The sequence below is a fragment of the Struthio camelus genome, chromosome 12, assembly GCF_040807025.1.
Source record: "Struthio camelus isolate bStrCam1 chromosome 12, bStrCam1.hap1, whole genome shotgun sequence".
Taxonomy (NCBI): domain Eukaryota; kingdom Metazoa; phylum Chordata; class Aves; order Struthioniformes; family Struthionidae; genus Struthio; species Struthio camelus.
The window spans coordinates 619,767-641,755 of NC_090953.1; the positions used below are offsets into that span (position 1 = coordinate 619,767).

At 59.4% G+C, this 21,989-nt stretch overlaps 2 protein-coding genes across 6 annotated transcripts in view; one reads left to right on the forward strand and one right to left on the reverse strand.

The window, feature by feature from the left end:
* Positions 1 to 2,551: 2,551 nt before the first annotated feature.
* Positions 2,552 to 7,677, forward strand: IDH2 (isocitrate dehydrogenase (NADP(+)) 2). Its single transcript, XM_068958428.1, has 11 exons — positions 2,552 to 2,684; positions 3,470 to 3,561; positions 4,059 to 4,224; positions 4,802 to 4,962; positions 5,092 to 5,235; positions 5,444 to 5,580; positions 5,875 to 6,026; positions 6,190 to 6,302; positions 6,431 to 6,528; positions 6,831 to 6,923; positions 7,301 to 7,677. The coding sequence occupies exons 1-11, from the start codon at positions 2,579 to 2,581 to the stop codon at positions 7,386 to 7,388; spliced, it is 1,350 nt and encodes a 449-aa protein (XP_068814529.1). The 5' UTR covers positions 2,552 to 2,578; the 3' UTR covers positions 7,389 to 7,677.
* Positions 7,678 to 7,838: 161 nt separating this feature from the next.
* ZNF710 (zinc finger protein 710) overlaps positions 7,839 to 21,989 on the reverse strand; it is a 45,625-nt gene continuing 31,474 nt past the window's right edge. For 4 of the 5 annotated variants that reach the window (XM_068958410.1, XM_009686382.2, XM_068958411.1 and 1 more), the window contains exons 2-5: positions 15,333 to 16,826; positions 13,820 to 14,011; positions 13,047 to 13,221; positions 7,839 to 10,945 (exon numbers count right to left, since the gene is read on the reverse strand). In XM_068958410.1, coding sequence (XP_068814511.1) covers positions 10,773 to 10,945; positions 13,047 to 13,221; positions 13,820 to 14,011; positions 15,333 to 16,808 — 2,016 coding nt within the window. In that variant the 5' untranslated portion in view covers positions 16,809 to 16,826 and the 3' untranslated portion in view covers positions 7,839 to 10,772. The other variant, XM_068958413.1, reaches the window with a different exon arrangement.

The window sequence follows — 21,989 nt, forward strand, 5'->3', positions numbered from 1 at the left end:
CTGGGCCGGTGCCACATGGCTTCTCGCTCGGAGGAGCCCGCGCTCCCCAGGGGCCGAGCAGCCGCGCTGGCGTGACCTCGCCTGCGAGACCGCGGTCACGGGGCGGCTCCGACCGCAGCAGGGCCGGGCCGGGGGCAGGCCAGGCCCGGCGAGGCAGCGGCCGCGCTCCCGGGGCCAGCGCTGGGGCGCAGCGCTGCCCGCAGCCCCCTGCGACAGCACCGGCTCGTGCAAATTCACGGATTCCTGGAGCAAATTTGCAGATTCCCAAAGCAAAGTCACAGATTGCTGGAGCAAAGTCACGAATTGCTGGAGTGTGTTGCGTGGCAGCTCCCAGCACCAGCCCTGCCCCGCTGTGCCGCCTCCTGCGGGCCCTGGCAGGGCTGGCTGCCGGCGCTGCGTCCATCCTGCTGCTGCGGGTCCCGGCTCCCCGGGCAGTGCCGGAAGCAGGGACGGGGAAGGCAGTGGGCACTAGGACGGGGTGCTGGGGAAGGCAGCGGGCACCAGGACAGGGTGCCAGGGCAGGACGGCGGGCATTGGGATGGGGTGCCAGGGAAGGCAGCGGGCACCGGGACGGGGTGCCGGGGAAGGCAGCAGGCACTGGGACGGGGTGCTGGGGCAGGGCGGTGGGCACCGGGACGGGGTGCCGGGTCAGGGCAGCGGGCATTGGGATGGGGTGCCAGGGAAGGCAGCGGGCACCGGGATGGGGTGCCAGGGAAGGCAGCGGGCACCAGGACGGGGTACTGGGGCAGGACGGCGGGCACCGGGACGGGGTGCTGGGGCAGGGCGGCGGGCATTGGGATGGGGTGCCAGGGAAGGCAGTGGGCACCAGGATGGGGTGCCGGGGCAGGGCAGCGGGCACCGGGATGGGGTGTTGGAGCAGGATGGCGGGCACTGGGACGGGGTGTTGGAGCAGGGCAGTGGGCACCGGGACGGGGTGCCGGGGCAGGGCAGCGGGCACCGGGACGGGGTGTTGGAGCAGGATGGCAGGCACCGGGACGGGGTGCCGGGGCAGGACAGCGGGCACCGGGACGGGGTGCTGGGGCAGGGCGGCGGGCACCGGGACGGGGTGCCGGGGCAGGGCGGCGGCGGGGCCCCCGCGAGCCCCCGTTCCCGGGGCGCCGGCCCCCCGGGCGCGCAGCTGGCTGGCCGCGGGCCTGCGCTCTGGTTAACGTTCAAGGCAGGCGTGCGTCAGCGCGGCCCTGCCTCCCCCGCAGCCCCCCGCCGGGGCGGGCGGCTCCAGCCGGGCTGTTTGTCCGCTCTCCTCCCTGCGGCGGGACCTGCCTGGCCCCCGCAGCTAAAAAAAGCCAGCAGCAGCTCGGGCCGCGCAGACAAGGGGCAGCGAGCCTGCGGGCCCGGCGGCCCCGCTGCTCCCGGCCCGGGGCGCGCCGCTGCCCAGCGGTGTCCGGCGGGGCCGGGGGAGCAGCCGCCGCCGCCGCCCCGGCCCCCGCGAGCCCGGGACCCCGCGAGCCCGGCCGCCCGGCCCGCTCCGTCCCGCCGCCCTGAGTCATGCGCTGGCAACGCACAAAATCCCTTGTTTCTATCTAGGGAAGCTGGAGCCGGCTCCAAGCGCTCGGCTGAGCTGGCAGCGTCCCCCTGGCGCGCACGTGCGGGAGCCGCGTCCCACCGGGCCGGGCCGGGCCGGGCCGAGCCGGGCTGAGCCCAGCCAAGCCGAGGCGAGCTGGGCCAGACTGAGCTGAGCCGAGCCGAGCCGGGCTGAGCCAAGCTGGGCCGAGCCGAGCCGAGCCGGGCTGAGCCAAGCTGGGCCGAGCCGAGCCGAGCCGGGCTGAGCTGGGCCGGGCTGAGCCAAGCCAGACTGAGCCAAGCTGAGCTGGGCCGGGCCGAGCTGAGCTGAGCTGAGCCGAGCTGGACTGAGCCCAGCCGGGTCGAGCCGAGCCGAGCCAAGCTGGGCTGGGCTGGACTGAGCCGAGCTGAGCCGGGCCGGGCCGAGCTGAGCTGAGCTGAGCCGAGCTGGGCTGAGCCAAGCTGGGACAAGTCGGGCCACGCCGGGCTGAGCTGGGCCGGGCTGAGCCAAGCCAGACTGAGCCAAGCTGAGCTGGGCCGGGCCGAGCTGAGCTGAGCTGAGCCGAGCTGGGCTGAGCCAAGCTGGGACAAGTCGGGCCAAGCCGAGCCGAGCTGGGCTGAACCGAGCTGAGCTGGGCCAGGCCAGGTCGAGCCGAGCTAGGCTGGGCCGAGCCGGGCTGAGCCGGGCCAAGCTGTGCCGGGCTGAGCTGAGCTGAACCGAGTCCCACTGGGCCAGGCCAAGCCGAGCCGAGCCGGGCTGGGCTGAGCCGAGTCCCACTGGGCCGGGCCAAGCCGAACTGAACCGAGTCCCGCCGAGCCGGGCCGAGCCGGGCAGTGCGGTGTCCCCCGGCCCTTGACGAGCGCGGCCGCTGCGGCCGGGGGACACCGGCCCCGGGGACACGGACCCGCGGGGACACCGGCCGCGGGCACCCGCCCCTCGGGGGGCCCCGGCGGCGGCGGGGCAGGGCCGGGCCGGGCCGAGCGCGGGCACCGCCCCGAGGCGGAGCCATCCCCGCCCGCCGCCGCCGCCGCCGCCGCCGCGTCCCCGCGCCCCGCCATGGCCCGCTACCTCCGCGCCGCCGGCCTGGCCCTGGCCCGCCGCCCCCCCCCCGCCGCCGCCGCCGCCGCCGCCGCCCTGGGCCCCGCCGCGCCGCGCCGCCACTGTGAGTGCGGGGGGCGGGAGGGCGCGGCGGGGCCGGGGCCGGGGCCGGGGCCGGGGCGGCGGCCGCGTCCTTGAGGGCGCCGGCGGGATCGGCCCGGGGGCGCTGCCGGCCCCGGCCGCCTTTGCGCCCCGACCCCGGCGGGGGGGCTCCCGCCCCCCGGGCCGATCCCGCCGCGGCGCGGCGGAGGGGGGACCGGGCCGGGCTGGGCCGGGCCGGGGGTCGCGATCCCGGCAGGGGTGTCCGCCAGCAGGACCCGGGGTGCCGGCAGGACCCGGGGGTGCCGGCGGGATCCGGGGGTGCTGGCAGGGTCTGGGGGTACCGGCAGGACCCGGGGGTGCTGGCAGGGTCTGGGGGCGCCGGCAGGACCCGGGGGCGCCGGCAGGACCCGGGGGTGCCGGCGGGATCCGGGGGTGCCGGCGGGATCCGGGGGTGCTGGCAGGACCTGGGGTGCTGGCAGGGTCTGGGGGTACCGGCAGGGTCTGGGGGTGCCGGCAGGGTCTGGGGGTACCGGCGGGACCCGGGGGTGCCGGCAGGATCCAGGGGTACCGGCGGGACCCGGGGGTACCGGCGGGACCTGGGGTGCCGGCGGGACCCGGGGGTGCCGGCAGGACCCGGGGGTGCCGGCGGGACCCGGGGGTACCGGCGGGACCTGGGGTGCCGGTGGGATCCGGGGGTGCTGGCAGGATCCAGGGGTACCAGCAGGACCCGGGGGTACCGGCAGGACCTGGGGTGCCGGCAGGCCCCGGGGCACGCACCCCTGACAGCCGCGCCGCCGTCCCCCCCAGATGCCGACAAGCGGATCAAGGTGGCCAAGCCGGTGGTGGAGATGGACGGAGACGAGATGACACGGATCATCTGGGCGTTCATCAAGGAGAAGGTAACGTGGGGCCTGGCTGGGAGGACGCCGTGACCTGTCCCTCCTCGCCCCGTCCCGTCCCCCGCCACGTGCCAGCGCGCTGGGAGGGCGGCGCGTGACTCCTCCTGCGCGGCCGGCTGGCGTGGGCCCCGTCCCGTCCCGTCCCGGGGCTGCCTCCCGCCGCCCGGCCCCGGCAGGCGGGCCCTGGAGCGCCCCGACGTGTCTGGCACCGCGGGTTTGTGCAAGCAGGAGCTGGCGGTTCCTGTTCCTCCGCCCTCCCCGGCCGCCCCCCTCCAGCGCTGTGTCCAGGAAGCAGGTGCTTAAACAAATGGCAGCTTCCGGCGGGACCTGAAAGCGAGAAGGCCTTGGCAGGCGCGACGGGCCTGGCAGCCAGCGGCGGCTGCGCTGGGGGCAGACGCGGTCCCGCGGCCTGGCAGCGCCGCCGGGGCGGAGGGGGCTGCGCCCCACGGCAGCATCCCGCGCCCCGCGCGCTGACGCTCTCCCGCGGGCTCCGCCAGCTGATCCTGCCCAACGTGGACGTGCAGCTGAAGTATTTCGATCTGGGCCTGCCGCACCGGGACCAGACAGATGACCAGGTCACCATTGACTCGGCGCTGGCCACCCAGAAGTACAGCGTGGCGGTGAAGTGTGCCACCATCACGCCTGATGAGGCCAGAGTGGAAGGTAGGAGGGGGGTGGCAGCCCCCTGCCCAGCCGGGGCCAGGAGGAAGGGGCTGAGCCCTGGCTGCAGCAAGCGGTGGGGCTGGCCAGCCCGCGCCAGCTGCTCCCTGCCGAGGCAGCTGTGCAGGGAGCTGACCCCCCACAGCGTTTGCCTGGCACCTCTGGGCTAAGGCAGCGGCATTCCCAGCGGAAGAGGCTCAGCTTGGTGGTGGAGTGGAACAGCTCCACCACCTTGATGCCGCGTTCTGCCTGGGCTGGGTGCAGGTGCCCCGAGCACGGTGCTGTGCCTGGCCCTTGAGGTGCTGCAGTAACGCGCGTGGGGTGGGGCTGGGGGAGAAGGGGCTTCCTGCGCAGTGCTGGTCATGAGCTAAGTGCTGGGCTGGCCCCTCTCCTTTGCTGGCTGAGGAATGGTTCTCTCTCCTGCTCATGGCAGGAAGGGCCAACTGGAGAGAGCTGAGGAGGAGCTAAAGAATGGGTTGAGGTTAGTGCTGCTGGGACTGGTTGGGGCAAGGCTGTGCTTGGTGGGGGGGGGGTGTCCCTCGTGAAGGATAGGCTGGGGTCTTATCTCTGCACACCCTAGAGTTCAAGCTGAAAAAGATGTGGAAGAGCCCCAATGGGACAATCCGAAACATCCTGGGTGGGACAGTCTTCCGGGAGCCCATCATCTGCAAGAACATTCCTCGCCTGGTACCCGGCTGGACCAAGCCCATCACCATCGGCAGACATGCCCATGGCGATCAGGTGAGCCGCTTGCCTGTGCACAGCGGCAGGGAAGCAGGGTGGCGTGGCTGAATGTGGGGACAGGGTTGGGGAAGGCTGGTAGAGGGTCCTGCCAGACCCTGAACTGACAGTTTGGGCTGCCCCTTGCAGTACAAAGCCACAGACTTCGTGGTGAACAAGTCTGGGACGTTCAAGATGGTTTTCACGCCCAAGGATGGCAGTGCAGTGAAGGAGTGGGAAGTGTACAATTTCCCTGGAGGTGGCGTCGGGATGGGCATGTATAACACGGACGAGGTAATCGCTTGCTCTGGTTTTGGAGTGAGGGGAAAGTGTGTGTGGGGGTCCCTTTGGGACTGCCTTGCGGAGCAGCACAGCCCTACCCGTGGTGGTCCTGGCCAGGCTGGCAGGATGGAGAGTTGCCCATGACGAGAAGGGGAGTTTGGGCCCCTGCTGACTCTGTGTGTGTGTGTGTGTGTGTGTGTGTGTGGTGGTTCCTTTGCAGTCTATCTCAGGCTTTGCGCATAGCTGCTTCCAGTACGCCATCCAGAAGAAATGGCCTCTGTACATGAGCACCAAGAACACCATCCTGAAGGCCTACGATGGGCGCTTCAAAGACATCTTCCAGGAGATCTTCGATAAGTATGGACTTTGATAAACGCAGGCAGCTCAAAAGATCCCACCTCTACTTGTGCTGGGGTTTGGGTAGCGCTGTAGACTGGATACTGGCTGCACGCTCCTTCTGGGGAGTGGGGGGGCTGCTATATCAAGGGTGACAAAGATCCTTTGGGACCTGGCATAGTGTGGGCACCCCTATGGTGTTCTGTGGCAGCTGGGCTGCCTGCTGTGCTTGAGATGGAGGTGCTGGCTCTCTTCCCCTCCCATCTTGGGGAGCTCCTGGGTAGGGCCCTGCTAACCCCAGCTCTTGGCTCCCAGGCACTACAAGACGGAGTTTGACAAGCTGAAGATCTGGTATGAGCACCGGCTCATTGATGACATGGTTGCCCAGGTGCTGAAATCTGCAGGTGGCTTTGTCTGGGCTTGCAAAAACTATGATGGAGATGTCCAGTCGGATATCCTGGCCCAAGGTAGAGCAAGCTGGGGGCTGTCTGTGTCCTGTGGGAAGGAGCAGGGCCAAGCTGTGTGTGTGGGGGGGGTGGGGTGGGCTGCGTGGTCTCCCTCCCCAGGGTGGTCAGGGGCTGCCTGGCTGGATGCTATCTGCACTGCCCCGACCCCTGCATCCTGCTGCAGGCTTTGGCTCCCTGGGCCTGATGACCTCTGTCCTGGTGTGTCCGGATGGGAAGACCATCGAGGCAGAGGCAGCCCATGGCACGGTCACCCGCCACTACCGGGAGCACCAGAAGGTGAGTGTGCTCTCCCTGCTCCCCCAGCGCTTTCCTGGGAGCCGTTGGCCTGTCCGGCCCCGTGCGTGTTCCCAGGAGCTGGGTTGCACGATGCCTGCTGCTGGAGTCATGGCACTCTCTCCATGCAGGGACGGCCCACCAGCACTAACCCGATTGCCAGCATCTTTGCCTGGACACGTGGCCTGGAGCACAGGGGCAAGCTGGACAGTAACCCTGACCTGATGAAGTAAGCACTGTGGGCCGGGGTGCTGCTGGGAGAGGTGGTGGAAGAGCCCCAGTCACTGTTTTGCAAGAGGGCTGGGACTGGCAGGCAGGCCCTCTGAGGGAAACCAGAACTGGGCAGGGAAAGGGGGGAAGCTGCTGGGAGCTGTCTCCTGTGCAAACGTGCTGAGCTGGTCCCAGTCTCGAGGGCAGCAGTGAGCTGTGATTGCAGGCAGGGAGGCTACAGGACAGGGGTAGCCTTCGGCCACATTGCTCTGCGTGGTCCAGGCTTCGCTGCAACTGCTTGTGACCCTGCTGTTCCCCCAGGTTTGCTCAGACGCTGGAGAAGGTCTGTGTCGAAACTGTGGAGAGCGGGACAATGACAAAGGATCTCGCAGGCTGTATTCACGGCCTGGCCAAGTGAGTGTGGCTTGTGGGGTGGAGCGGGTGCGTGGGAATCCTTCCAATGCAGGCGCCATGTGCCACGAAGGCAAGTTTGCCTCTCTGTGACAGCTACGGGACAGCCTCTGTAGAGTCTAAGCATATATTTACAGCAAGTTCTGGGTCAGGCCTTGACTTTGGTTAGGCACGGAAGCCACAGCCCGCACCACAGAGCTGTTGTGTCTGCAACAGACTTTGTTTCCTTAGCACGTCTCCTTCATGGTGCTCTCTTTGCATGGGGCAGAAGTTGCTTGCAGCCAGGGTGGGGAGAGGGCAGGGACCCTGCCAGCCTTGCTGCAGGCTGGGACAGGCGGGCAGAGGACCCCTCCAGCCCTTCTCTCCACCTTCTCTTCCAGCGTGAAGTTGAACGAACACTTCGTGAACACCACAGACTTCCTGGATGCCATCAAGAACAACTTAGACAAAGCCCTGGGCAAGAAGTAGAGGAGGCCCTTTCTCAGCAGGGAGGGGGGTGTCTGTGTGTGCGTGGTGCCAGGCATTTACCTCATTTTTAACAAGATAGGGAGCGGACGCCGCCTTTAGCTCACTGACTTGGCTCAGGAACATTTGGAATAATTTTTATAAGCAGTTTTCCTACGAGTGTTTTTAAAGTATTTCTAGCAGGGGTTTGTAGGAAAGGGGCTGGGGAGGGCTGCCCTTCACCATGCTGTAATTTATGTAACCTCTGACCTCATGGTGCCAAACATAGCAATTAAACACTTCACAGGCCCACGGTGTGCGTGGTGGACAGGTGCAGGCCTGGGCGCGTGGCACTGCTGCCCTCCCGCGGCCGCGCCGCTCCTGGGGCCTGCCTGGCAGGCAGGCAGGCAGGGGCGGGCTTCCTGCTGGCCCTGTCCTCCCTGCCCAGGCGCAGGAGGCAGGCAGCCAGCCAGCTAAAGAATATTCATTTATTTAGAATTATTGCTAAACAACTCTTCAAACCAAGGAGATCAAAAAAACACAGTAGGGCTTTGCACAAGAGACGGCTGAACCACTCTGCATACACAACGCAGTAACGTAATGGAGTCACAGGAGCTGCACAGCTTGCAGGCATCCTCTGTACAACTACTGCTGCGAGCCACAGCCCCTCTGGGGGAGAGGCACTGACCACATCCTCCAGCAGCACCCTCTGCCTCGTCTCCACGAGCTGCTAGAGCGAACCCTGGTGCTGACTAGCCCCAGGGCTGTGCCGCGTGCCTCCCGGAGCTCTGCCCCGCCAGCCTGGGGTACGCAGCGGACGCTGCTACCTTGGCAGCGGTGAAGGCTCTTCCTGCTCGGCTTCCCTAACCTATCTGCTCCTGGGCCCCAGCCTGGCTCGGGAGGGGATGCTCCTCACAGCCACTGCCTGTGGCGCAAGCGTGTTTTGTTTTGTTTTTTTTGGTAACCAGGGACAGAGGTAGTTTGTGGGGGATATGCTGTGCTATCTCAAAGCACAGAAGTCGATTGGGGTAGGGGGCTGTACTGCCAAACTGGCTGAGCTCTCTGCTGCTTGGGGAAGCTCAGTGCCTTCTCCATCCTGCCCTAAGTCTGGAGAAAGTTACTCCACCGGCAGGAAGAAGGCAAGAGCAAAGCTGGGGGCCCTAGCAATGAATGCTGCACTGCACCTTGCTGGGGGGCTCTGGGCACAGAGCCTGGAGCTGGCCATGAGCCCTGCCAGGGAAAGTGCCGAGTTGCATCACCTGCTCTCAGAGCTGGTGTTCTTCACCAGCATGACCTGTTTGGTGACAGGGGATAGGCATCCCCCTCTGGCTATGCTAGCCCACTAACTGAGGGGGCAAGGCAGGTGCTTAGCTTCACTTTCACAGCAACCACAAAGAGACACCCCCTCAGCCAGGGAACGGGGACCTACAACACTATTTGGCAGCACCCACAAATCCTGATGGGCCTTGAGCAAGGCAGGCAGCATGCAACCCACCCCAGCAAAGAGCTGCCAGGGCAGGCACATGGCTGTGCTGGCCCAACAGCCTGCGCTGAGAGCAGCATGCTTGCTCTGCCCTGAGAGGTGTTGCTACCCCCTCATCAGGGGAGCCTCCCAGCAGTGTGCGTGTAGGCAGAGGGTTAGCTAAGGTTCTCTTGGACTCTGTGCAAATACTGCTACTTCTTCCCCAGGAAGCTCCCCTCCGCTCTGTCTCTGGAATCATGGTTTGCCTCCAGGTCTTGGGCCTGCTGCAGCCTCCCTGAACTCTCTAGTGCCTGCTGGGGTTACGAACAGCGTGGGGCACGCTTGTGAGAGCGGTGCTCTGTGCTGGGCAGGCGTGCGTGTGCTGCCCCCTGCTCCCTCTTTGCAGCAGAGGGGATGGGAACACAGGCACCGCAGTTGCCACCTTTGCCTCCCATCACTTCTGGCATGTTTCTCTTCCCTCCCTCCACAGCATCTGAGAGTCAGTTAGGCAAGCCAGCAGCCCAAGGGCTGTATTTCCAGAACAAAACCCTTTTCCTGAACTCTGAACGCCTCTGTTCCTTGGTGGGATGGTTGAGACTGGAGAAGCTCAAAGGGGTCAAGAGATAGTGCCTATAGCATATACAGCAGCTTTGGTTCATTAGCCACAGGCCCTGCCTCCTTACTCAGTAGACCAACACGGCTGCTTTCCTGCAGCTAGCAGGACATCTCTCTTTGGTCCTCAGCCCTCCCTCAGGAGCCCTGAGTTCCAATGCAGCCTGCTCTGCTTGCAGCTTCACAGATCACACACATTACACAGGTTTACAAAGAACGTTGGTTGAAGGAAACTGAACTCAGTGAAAAGATAAGTCCAACCACGCAGCACATCTGAAAAAAATAAATTACTTTCAAAATACCATCATTTGCTCAAGGTGAACAGGGTTTGCCTTCCATTAAATACGTTGCTCTCTAAAGCTGCTCTGTTCAGAGCTGCTGCTTCCACCGAGCTTTGCAATTAGTTTGTAAGAAAATATTCTGTTTTGTATGTGCCCTGTGGCCTCTCTTGGGTCGCCACAGTTTTGTCTGCATCAGCTTGCACCTGATGCTGAAACAATCACAACTGTTCTCACCTGCTGAAGAGACAGTGAAAGAGCAGGAAATGCAAAACAGCTTCCTTTCTGCTTGACTTCTTGCAGGTAGAGGGGCTTCTGCCCTGCTGGGTGTTCAAAAGGCAGGAGTAAAGGCCTGATGGTTACAGGCTGATCTGCAACCACAGCACAGCTGATTAGGGAGGACTCAGGAGGTAGAGTAATTAGTAATGCTCATCATCTTCTGGGATGTGCCTTCCCCTGCCTGCAGCTTCAAGTATGCTTTCTGGAGAACTCTAGTGTACAAGCAAGGGTGAACACCAGAGTCAAGTCGTGGCTTGTCACTAAAAGGAGCTCAGCCAGGGGCAGGCAGGAGTACAGAACAGTGAAGGGAGTTCAATGCTGGGCAGGTGAGCTGCAAGCACCAAGTGCGCAGCTCTGACGCTCCCTCTCGGGGTGAGTGGGGAAGAAGGGGCCCTGAGAGGGAATGATCCAAGTGACAGTAAAAGCTCAACCAAATCTCTGCAGCGGCCTCAAAACATCCTAGAACTGAGCCCTTAATGGCTCAGTACACCAGCTCTGAGCGCTCACAGCAGGTAGCTACCGCTGCCTTGTGCCACCTCCAGCCTCTGCTCCTTCCTTTGCCCCAGCAAAGGTTTAGGACATCCCTGTTTCCTCCTTCACCCACTTAGCTTGAGCCTCCCCCCTCTCATGGGGCAGTGGTGCAGGTCTGTTCCAGATGCTGCAGGGAGTGACAGCCTGTCAGCAGTGTGACAGGAGCTCCTCTTACCAAATAAAGTCCAAGCAGGTCACTGGCAGCCTTCTTCCAGTGTGCTCTGGGCCTGCTGCCCTGTCGCTCAGCTACAACATGTTGTAATAAGCCATCTCCTTCATAGCCTGCTCTGTCAGTGCGTTCTCATCCGGAGGGTTCCTCACCCCTCTGTAGTCGTAAGAGTTCTCCTCCTCATAGTCTTCCATTTCCTGCTGGCTGTCCAGCTCAGCTGGATCTGTCCCGGCCAGGTCCATCATGGTATCTAGAAGATAACGCATGGAAAAAAACAAACAAACAAAAAAACACCAGATGCTGCACCTGCCCCACATCTGCTGCCACAGAAAGGCAATGCTGGGGCATGTCTAGCTCTAGAAACAGAGGCCTCTGCTCAGACCGTCTTTTAAGCTGCAAAAAGCTGTCAAAAATCTAACCCTAAAGAATCAAAGCTAAGGGATTTAGCTATCACTCAAGTAGGCAGAGATTGGGGCCCTCCCGGTTTAGTGAGAGAAGGGCTCAAGTCCTGCCAGCAACTCCAAACATTCCCAGCTACTTGCAGTAGCAGGGACCAGTCACAGAAGAGAGCACTGCGGGCCTGCAGAACTACTACACAAAGTGTAGCCTGTACATATATGCTCACCCTGCAGATGCATGCCCTACTATTAGGTCTGCCAGCACCCGTGCTCCGTGCTGAATGTAGATGTACAGCACCCTTCCTACAGGATCCAAACAATAAAAGCTGAAGGCGGCGGCGAGGAGGAGGAAGAACACACAGGGAGGATTACAGACCTCAGAAAACTCCAGCTGCTGGTAAGCATTCTCTGAGTTCTTATCCACGTACTTATACTCACTGCCTGTGCCTCAAAGCACTGCACCCACGTCCACTGTTACTCAGGAGCAGATCCTGGATATTGGCTGAACCTAGTCTGAAATGAAAATTTTCTGAGGTTGAAAGGAAGAGAAAGAAAGAACAGAAAAAAGCAGAAACAGGAGGATCCTGCTGGATCTGTTGAGTACACACTCAAGCTGTATGTCAAGATAGCAAGACAGACTGTGGATGAAAGAGGTAGAATGCATCTGCAGTTCCGTCCTTACAAAACAAGGGTGATCCTGGTGCGAGATTGCTGCCAGGAGCACCCGAGCTGATGCCTGACACTGGGTGCTGAGATATACGCCCAATAGCGGGACCTCCTTCTGGGAGCTGAGCCCGACAGCTGTACCAGGGGACGTGCAATACACACTCGTGTTCTTTTCCCCTTATATCCACTGCTGAGCACAAGGAGAGGCAGCACTTCCAAACGCTCTATGAGCGTCACTGCTGTCTGGGCCCTGAGCGCGCTAGCAGGCCTTAATGGCCCTGGCCAGCCTTCAGGCCCCACCCGGGCTGTGCCGTAGGAGTGCTGGCCTCCAGCTCAGCCACAGCCTTGCCCCTGCCTGGCCATGGGCCCTCTTCATCTAGACCCAAATTGCAGACGGGCTTCCCAGCCTGACCTTGGACCTGCCTCGCCACCATGAACTCGCCTGGTGAGCTCAACTCTTGGCTGAACCTAGCCCTGATCTCTCGGTCTGCTCTGCTTAGGTGCTGTGGGGCTGGCCCCAGCTGGCGAGGCCCCTGCCCTGCCAGCCACGTTATTGTGCTCAGCTCCTGGCTCCCTGTCGCTCAGGGGGCAACGGCCCCCACTGCTCCCTGGCAACAGGGTCCATAGCGCATGCTAACAGCACGCTCACACCCAGCACGCTAAGTCCAAGGAGAACACTAATGGTTCCGCTGTTCATTAATGCGGCAGGAGCCTGACACGTGGGATCTCCTCTTCGCTCCAGCATGCCTTTGGATAGGTAAAGAGGGGGCACCTAGGACAAGAACAAAGATTTACTTCTCTTCCCCTACAAATCCTTTCTGACTGAAAGTGAAATCAGTGTCACCAGAGGGCACCTGTCCTGTCCAGAGAAGCAGAAGCCTCAATGGCTCCTTGAGGAGCTAATTAACCTTTCCGATCGCCTTTGGTACCTTTCCATTGCTGCCTGTGGGAGGACGGGTGTCACACGCGCAACATCTGCAGGGCAGGGTTTCACAATCAGAACACAGGAAGGAGGAGAGGCTTGGGAGACAACGATGTGTCACCATTTGTTCCTGGCAGAATGAGCCAACTAAGGGCAGCTCTTGACATAACAGGACCTGAGCTCTCTGAAAGGCGATTGCCAAAGCAGCTGCAGCACAGTCCAGCTACCAAAGCAAACATCCTGCCAAGACTGAGGCGTTCCTCGGAGCCTCCAGGCAGCAGCCTAAGCAGATAAGATTGCTGTGACCAGCTTTTAATAGTCAGTACCAGCTCCTGGCCATAGACTTGAGCACAGCCTGCACCTACCTTGGCTGTCCAGGCTGATGTCCATAACCCCATGTTTGACCTTCATGTGCCGGCTCAGGTTGCCCTTCAGGTTGAACTTGCTGGAGCAGTAGGGACACTTGAAGGGCTTGCTCCCAGCATGCAGGTGCATGTGGCCCAGCAGGTTGTACATGCGGTTGAAGGATTTCCCACAAACCTAAGAACAATATTCTTCTGATTAGCAAGGCCTATTTTTCTGCCACTGCTGATGGTATGACACTCCTCCTGTGCCCCCCCCCCCCCCAGCAAAGGGGGTCAGCCAGCAGGCAGTTGCCTTTGACAGCTCATCCTGCCTCAGGGACTTGGGTTTTTCAAATCAGACCTCACTCCTGGGGTCCCCTGATTATTCCCACTAATTTCCAAGACTAATCGGACTGCTTCCCTCCTCATCTCCCACTCCTTTTGTGGGAGGCCTTGAGAATGAGGCGCTGGTATTTTTGTGAGCTCCAGTGCTCATGAAATCCAGCTTGTGTCTAGCACTGGTTAAAGACAGACAGGTACTAATTATTCTTCTCTGGCAGTTCTGTCGATACCTTCCATCCAGAACAGCTGCCTCCCTACTGTTGTAGCTCTGAGCAGAAACCGCAAGTCAGGGCGAGCTGTTTGCCAATGTGAACAGAGGGAGGCATCACAAAACAGCATTTGTCTGGCTGGGGACGCAACCCAGAGAGGCTGGTGTCTCTCTGGGAGCAAAGAGCAGAGCGCCAGGGCCCCTGTGCTATTACCCAGAAGGATTTACAGACACCCAATGGTACCTTGCATTTGAATGGCTTCACCGGTGAGTGCACAATCATATGGGTCTTGAGCGTCTGCTTCTGCACAAATGTCTTGAAGCAGATGTGACACTGGTACGGACGGACACTGGTGTGTATGAGCATGTGCCGCTTCATGTTGGCCTGCAGGGTGAACTCCCGCCCACACACCTCACACTTGAATTCTTTCACACCCTGGAAGGGTTATAGAAAAGCGTGAGCACCTGGGCAGAGCAGCGGAAGGCAGGGCAATACCCTGCAGGGTGCATGAGCTGCCTGAATCCCAGTGTGGGTATCAGTGAGAGCCAGATCCCAGGGCTGCCATGAGGGTATCAGCTCTAGGGCATGGAACCAGAGGGGACTTTCTGAACAGGTCACAGGAGCTTGGGGCACACGGTATGGTGTTTCTCACAGAGCCGAGACCAGCACTCCTAAACGGTCTCTGGGGCTGGCTCCTCGAGGCAGGCTGTAGTTCAGTAACTCTCAGCTGACAGAATGTAAGTAGTGGGTGTGTGTGCATGTGTGTGAGAGAGAGAGATTTACCCTAATCAGCACGTCTGCACCTTCCCCAAAGTGTTTCCTGCTTCCTTCTTTCTGCCTTTTCTGCAAATGCAGAGCTAGGCACTACCAGAGCCTTGGCCTGTCCCTTCTAGCTGCCCTGGGAGTTTAATTCCCACTGTATGATACTCCACTATTCAGGTTCCCATTTCCTGCCTTGCTTACAGATACCATCTCTCAATAGTGCTAGAAACGCATTTTACTTGGAAAAGCCTGTATTAAATCTGTGCCTTGGGAATGAGAGTGGGAGCAGCTCAGCAAAGCAGTGCCCTGTGCTGGGAAGTGGAAAGGAGCTGTCTGGAAAGCACTGCCTTCCTGAAGCAGACCTTGCAGTGCAGCACATTTGCAAACCTTGCCTGAGCCCTGTGGCAGACCCTGCAGCATGTAGGAAGTCTGCTGGAAAGAGCGTGGCTGGACACACTCTGCAAGAGGTGCATCTGGCTGTTAGATCCAGCTTTGCTCTCTGGCTAAAATGGGCCAATCGCTCTCTCTTGAAAGAGCTCCTGAAAAAGAGCCAACGCCTCAGTCAGATCCCCTCGGGAGGGGCTGCAGAAACAGACTGGCCAGGGTCCAGCAAGTCACTGTCCCTGCACCAGCAGTAAGGAAGGAAGGTGTGAAAGCCTCCCTTCCATAAGGATGAAAGCCCCTCAGAGAGAGAGAGGGGAGGCTGGACAGTCCCAGAAACCCTGCCAATAAAGGTAACTGTCATTTTATTCCAAATTAATGGTTTGTAACAACCGCTAACCACCAGCTGCCGGGTGCCTCCACCCACCACCCATCTCTCCCAGAGGCCATCACAGGGATGATCAGAGCACCACGGGAACTGAGGTAGTTCCCTCTCCCTCAGCACTCATGGCCTGGGGCCAACACTTCCCCACCGGGCGATGGAAGGGGAAGTGCCTCTCGGGCCCAGCTGCCGTCCCGCTTAGTCTGCGGTGCGCTCAGCCCTGGGACCTACCTTGTGGGTGAGCGAGTGCTGCTTGAGGTGGTGGATCTGGCTGAACTCCATGCCGCACTCCGTGCAGACAAAGGGCCGGACGTTCTGGTGCTTCAGCATGTGGTTCTGCAGCTGGCTGCGGTAGTGGAATGACTTGTTGCACTCTAGGCACTGGTAGAGCGTGGGCCCCTGGTGCGTGGAGAGGTGGCGCTTCAGCTGCGTGAGCGTGGAGAAGTCCAGGCCGCACTCCACGCACACGTGGCAACGGCCGTTCTCGTGCTTCACCTCGTGTGCCTTCAGCTCGCTGGGGTAGGCGAAGCCCCTCCCGCAGAACTGGCAGCTGTATGGCTTGATGTCGGTGTGCAGCAGCATGTGTCTCTTCAGGTGGCTGGTCTGCGTGAACGCCTTGTTGCACACCTCGCACTTGTGCGGCCGGGTGCCCTGGTGGGTCAGCAAGTGTGTCTGCAGGTGGCTGGGCTGCTTGAAGAGCTTGTTGCAGTGCGGGCAGGAGTGGGGCTTGATGCCATTGTGGCCCAGGATGTGGGTCACCAGGTTGTACTTCGAAGTGTAGGATTTCTCGCACATACGGCACTGCCAGCGCTTCTGGCGATCTCCCGCCTCCACCAGGTATGAGTCATCAATCTGCACGTTGATGTCCAGGCGGTCCAGTTGGGCCTTCTTGTTGCGCTCACTGTTGGCTCCAGCTGCATCTGTGTCAAACTCCCCAGGCTCCTGCCATATAAAGCCCTGCTCGTTCTTCACCTGCTCTGGTGACTCTGGTACAGGGGCTTCTGCATCGCTCAGAGATGGGGCATTTGCCTCAAACGCGCACTCAGTCCGCAGGGCCTCTGCGCCAGTGCTCTCCGGCGCGCCGCCCAGGCTGGCCTCTGCGATGCCCACCTGAACGGGGTCCCGAAAGCGATGCTCATAGCTCCCAAGCTCCAGCTCCTGGCGCACATGTCTACGCAGGTGCCGAAGGCGCCGGGGCTTCCTGCTGAAGGCGCTGAGGTCAATCATCTTCATGGTGCTGCTCTGCACCGTCTTCTCGTGGCTGGAGTCTTCAAAAGCAGGTGGGTGACTGTGCTGCAGTTTCTCTTTGTCTTCTCCAGGGAGAGACACTTCATACACTACCTCTTCTTCTGCCTCAGCCTTTTCACACTTGACTTTGGGCACCAGCCTCACGGGAGGCCGTTTTCTCCTCCGGGCATGCTTTTCAAATGACGACTCTGCCTCTAACGCTTCCTCTTCCTGTGCTTCCCCTTGCGCCTGCCCCTCGTGCTCCAGCCTGTCGTCACCTTCTGGCTCCTCTGGCTCAACTGTTGCAGTGTCCGAAAGTTCGCTTCCCAGCACTGGGAAGAAGCCCCCAGGGCTGATGGTGGCCCCAAAAAGCTCATTCTCAGACACCAAGCCCAGAACTGCTGCCTGTGCCAGAGACAGCACCACCACAGCATCTGTCTGAGTCCCACACTCAGTGAAGCGATCCATCTCTCGCACCATCTATCTATGCTGTCATGGCTGTGAAACAAGAGAGAGAAGGGTGTTAGCCTGTCGCACAGCTCTGTCCCACCCCAACGAACCGGCAGGGAATTTTTGCCGGAACAGACTCATTTAGCTGGTGACCTATTTCTGATCACTGTCCCAGGCTCCCCATCAAACCAACCCAATTAGAGGCACACTGGCGTTTTTAAGAGTGACCCGCGTCTTGAGGCACCACACGTCCCAGAACATGCAGGGGGACCGAGGACACCAGGCACCAGAAGGAAGACGTGGCTCTGTCTGGTGTTGCCCTTTCTGGCTAGGTAAGCAGAACCCAGTGATTCGAGTTCTGGCCTCCTCACGTTCCCCAGAGGCCTACAGCAATGACCCTCACAGACACGAAGGAGGGGACAAAGAAGTCTACGCGGTGCTGGAAACCGAACTGGAGTAATGCTACAGCCTTATAATGCTTATACTGATCCTCAGAAACAGGCTCCTGTGTGATTCAATGACAAGTCACAAAAGCCAAATGTGTCACGGTCTCTGTGCTCTTCACCAAAGGAGAGCAAAAAACAGCAATGAAGAGCACAAGACAGAGGAAGCAGAACTCAAACCCTCTCCCACTGGGATGCGTTTGGAAGCGGCCAAACTAACAGGTTAGCAAGACCCAAGTAAAACACGTGGCAGAAACTCTCTGCTTGGCTTGGTTTCGGTTCTTCCGGCACGTCCACCTGCCACAGAGCCCGAGTATCGCCGTGGTGCGAGAGGGAGAGCCCAGCGCAGCGCCAGGTCAGCGAGCGCCTGCCCGGAGCATGTTAGAGCAGATAGCTTTCTGTACACCAGTTAACCCTGCTCTCGTGGCTATGACCTCTCCTGCCCTGTGACAGATGTGCTTGGGCTTGCCTTCCCCCACTTGGCCTGTCCCGCTAATCTTCCAGCCTCTTCCATCATCGCCTTTTCAAGCGCCTCCTCTCCCCTCTTCTTTTGTTTTTATTAATGCCTTTCAACAGCACAGTTTTTGTCCTGGCAAAGAGCATGCCAGGTTTTAGCAGTATTTCTTCACATTTTATAAGCAGTTTGTTTCCATTTTTCCCATTTTCCTCCCCCTCTAAAGTACTACTGGGCCTATACAGCTTGCTTACAGAACAGATTTATGAAGTCATTTATAAAAACAGGGTTACAGAGCTAGTTAAAATCACTGTAAAAAAAAAAAAACCCATGGTTCTTCAGGGCATTGATGTAAACACAATAAAAAGGCAACCAATCATCCGCAAAGCCCGAGAAGGTTCAAGAAAGTCCATTCCTTGTCCCGTCTCCCAGGTGGTCTCCCTGTGCTCTGCCTGTGGTGCCCACCCAAGGTCTGATGGCAGCAACACTGTGCCCACCTTGGGGACTGGGAAGGCACAGGACACCACACCTGATCACAGCAAAACTGGCCCGACACTGACAAAACCTGCCGCAGGATCTGGCACTGTTCCTTCTCCCTCCGTCCCTTTTCCAGGCCCTTCACTACTAGGCTTCGTGGTTAGATAGTCACCAGGTTTCTGAGGCACTACCTGATTTTTAGTATCTTTTTAATTAACAGCAGGGAAGCGCAGAGGGGAAAATAGCAAGTGTTATGGCAGTGCTGAAAAAGAAAGATAACTAAGTTAGCTAAGCCAGTCAGACGGACACCAGTCCTAGACAAACTCAGAGAAAGGCTACAAAAGGATGGGGAAAACTGCAATGTTAGAGGCATTATTTCCCCTACTTTTCCTTTCCAAGTTTTCACTGTGCTTTTATGAAATACGAGTCTTGTCAAACAGCTTTTTCTTATACAAAATTTTAAGCATGGTTGAGAGGACTTTTTGTTGACCTAAAGTACCTCCGCATGATATTTTGATTAGATAACTATGTATAATGTTGCGCATAGTGAATGGACTAGAACTGGTTTCTTGTAGCTCAGAGACTCTTTGGACCACAGAAACATCTCCTCGCCACCCTCTAGGAACACTTGCAGTAGGATTCTGCAGAACTCCAGTCCTGACCTTGTGCCATTTAATATTTCCATCTATTATCAGGAAGAAACTCAAAGAACTGCTCACGGATGACAAAGCAACGTTCACGTGTTTGGGGAAGAGTATATTGCAACAGGACTAGCTGGCGGTACGGCCTGCTTTGGTTTGTTGACAATGCAAGATCTTCTGGGCAAGTCATTTTGGTGCAACATAATGCAAGGGACAAATAAGGCAGACATGGTCACAGGGTGAGAGACAGCAGCCTGTACTCTGAAAATGATTTGGAGCCATTCCCCCCACACTAAGGTGTGTCACCTGCACTGCACGATATGTGCCAGAGGCACACAGGAGAGAACTGGCACGAAAAGGAGTAACTTGAATTCTTCTGTTCGCTCTGTCAGAACACTCTGGTTACAACTGAGGGGCAAAGGCAGGCAGGCGGTAGAATTCCCTTGGGAGCAGAGCATTAGGCCAACCAGTTTGGGAAATACTAACTTAAAAGGTCACACAGGCACCAACCATCTTCAGCTTGGACAAACTTAACATTTGGGTGGAGACGCAGGAAGGGCAGGTAAGTACAGCGGAGCGCATCGAGAGATCATAGCAACACTAGTGAGATCATTACTGGACGTTAGGTGCAACCACAGCAAGTTCAGTGGCTGCAGTCTTGACAGTAAAATCAAAAGGCAAACGAGCAGAAAAAACCCACATTTTTTGCACAGTGCCTACACACAAGGTCCTCACTGTCCACACCTGGGAAGTGCCAGGCTAAATGTGACTCAGTCTCAGGCAGTGCCAACCTCCCCAGCAAAGCCAGGGCCCTACCCAGCGCTTGCTGGAAGCGCCATGGATTGCAGCTCTAATCCTGAGACTCTCAGAGACCTCTCTGAAAGCTCCCCTGTCTGAAACTGGATTTTTGCGTACCTTGGTGGTCTCCAGAGCACCTGCTAACCTTAAGACCACACCAGCAGGGTATATTTCAATCTAATCATCTAAGCTACATATGAATTTCCACAGAGGAGGAAGAGAGCATTTTAAAAAAGTCTACGTGTGGTACTGGTGTGCACTTCCTCATGAAAACCAGGACTGGAGTCTGCATTGAGCAGCATGCAGCACCTACTCTTCTAAAGGATTTAAGGAGGCAGCGAACTAGCAATTTCAGAACTGCTATAATCAAACCTAGAAGTCTGGGATAGCAAAACACAGAGGAGCTGCTGCACAGGAAAAAAAGTGGGACAGACAACACACCCTTGAGGATGTTTTGTTTTATCATCAGATCCTCAAATCCCTCGGGTTAGTGCTCTGCAGGTTCCTTAAGAATTCAGGCTGGGAGTAAGAGCAGCTGAAAAATAGTTAAGGGAGAATATCAGACAAAGGAAAGGAGAAAGTGTGAAACGAGAAGTGGAAGAGACATTTAAAGAAGCAGGAGGTCTGAGAGAGAACAACCCTCCGGTAGGCTGGGAAAACGGATCTATCAGCTGCCAAAACATTCTCTTCAGCTTAAAAGTTTACACATTTTGTTGCGTGGCATAAAACAATGTTCTTGGGAAGTGCCAATGCTCAGCTCGCTCGAGCCTTCCCTACCCCTACCAGAAGGGTGAAAATCCCCTAATTACTGTACCCTGGCTTAGAAAGGACTGGACGCAGTACTGGCAGACACTATATCGGAAGACCTCGCTTCCCAAGCGGGGACTGGAGGAGCAAGGCAAAGGACTCGGGGGAGCCGCGGATGGCTGGGCATGGATGCAGGCTGCGAGCAGCCTTCATCGGTGGCCTGTACCGATGGGCAGGGAAACACTTGGAAAGCTGCCACCAGATGAAACGGAGGAGGCCAGGACTTCCTACTGTGGTGAAGAACGTTCTTCTAAACATAATTATTTCTGCAGCTACAACAAAGAGAGATCCTATGGGGAAGGTAAAACAGGAATCAACTCTAAGCTAGATTATGTAGCAGTCCCAGGAGCACCTGCATGGTTGGAGAGAGGCAATCTTGGGCTAAATAACCACTCACCCTTCTGGAAGGGACACACCCCACTTTATCAGGTTGTTGTACTCCATATCCTCACTGTGCCAGCACACGCAGCCTCTAGGCCAACATCCCGCCCCATGGCTTGTCCCCTATGGCTGGGGGCAGGCCACAGAGATGAGGAGTATGGGCAGCAGGGACCAGCCCATCTGCCCCTGCAGTGCAGCCTCCTGTGGTGGCCACTTTGCTCTCCCTGGTCCCCACACGGTGGGTCACGGGCCAGCTCTGATGAGAACGGCCATGCACCGCCACACCAGCTCTGGCCACCGAACCACCGGCCACAGCACGCACGTCCTTCTAGCGAAGGAAGGAGCGACAAGGGAAGGGCAAAATTACAGGCATGAAAATAGGAGACAGAAAGAGGAGGGAAAGGTCCAGCCTTTGCCAGGGCGCAAGTCAGCTACACTGGAGATCAAAACACTGGGGTGCTAGGTTCTTCCTTAGAAGATGCACTTTTGACGAGTTTAGTACAGGCTGCACCCCGCCACGCCAGATTCAGGCGCAAGACTACGCGCCCTCGGTCCAGCGCCTAACGAACCTGGCCAGGCAATCCCCCAGCAACAGCCAGGCCCAAGAAGAGCTGGCGAGGCGTCAACGCCGCCGCAGAGAAGAGATGCTCCCCAGGGAGCGAAGCGGGCGCGCACGGAGAGGAGGGTACGACTAGCACCAAGCTCCCCTCGGAGCAGGGACGCGACCGCTCCAGAAGGAAACGGTCCCAGGGAGGAGGAAGTCCCTGGGAGAGAAGGCCAGCAGCGTCGCCGCCGCGCGGGGCTGAGCGCCGGTGGGTCCGGGCAGGAGGCAGCGCGCATCCCCTCGCCAGCCCCCCGGCTCCGGCAGGGGCGACGGGGCTCGCCCCGCGCTGGGAAGCCCTCCCGGGGCGGGGGCATCGGTCACCCGCGCCTGCCGCTCGCCCGGCCCCGGGTCCCGGCCCCCCGCAGCGTTTCCGCCTGCCGCAGGGTTCGACAGCCGGCGCCGGGGGCGCGGGGACAGCGAGCCGGGAGCCGAGCCCCGTTCCGGCCCGGCACCCAAGAGGCCTCGTGCACCCCGCTAAGGCCTTGACGGGAAGAGAGCCATTTCATCCCCTCCTGTCTCCAGCAAGGAGACCAGGGGAGCTGCCGGCAGAGAGCGGACGTGGGGGAGGGCGGCCGGGCAGGGAAGGGAAACCCATAGAAAACCAGA

Bases quoted from the DNA above. Each gene is read 5' to 3' on its own strand.
- IDH2 (XM_068958428.1), top strand. From the start codon at position 2,579: ATGGCCCGCTACCTCCGCGCCGCCGGCCTGGCCCTGGCCCGCCGCCCC. The intron at 4,225-4,801 runs GTAGGAGGGGGG...TGCACACCCTAG, and splicing joins TGATGAGGCCAGAGTGGAAG to AGTTCAAGCTGAAAAAGATG. The intron at 6,303-6,430 runs GTGAGTGTGCTC...CTCTCCATGCAG, and splicing joins ACTACCGGGAGCACCAGAAG to GGACGGCCCACCAGCACTAA.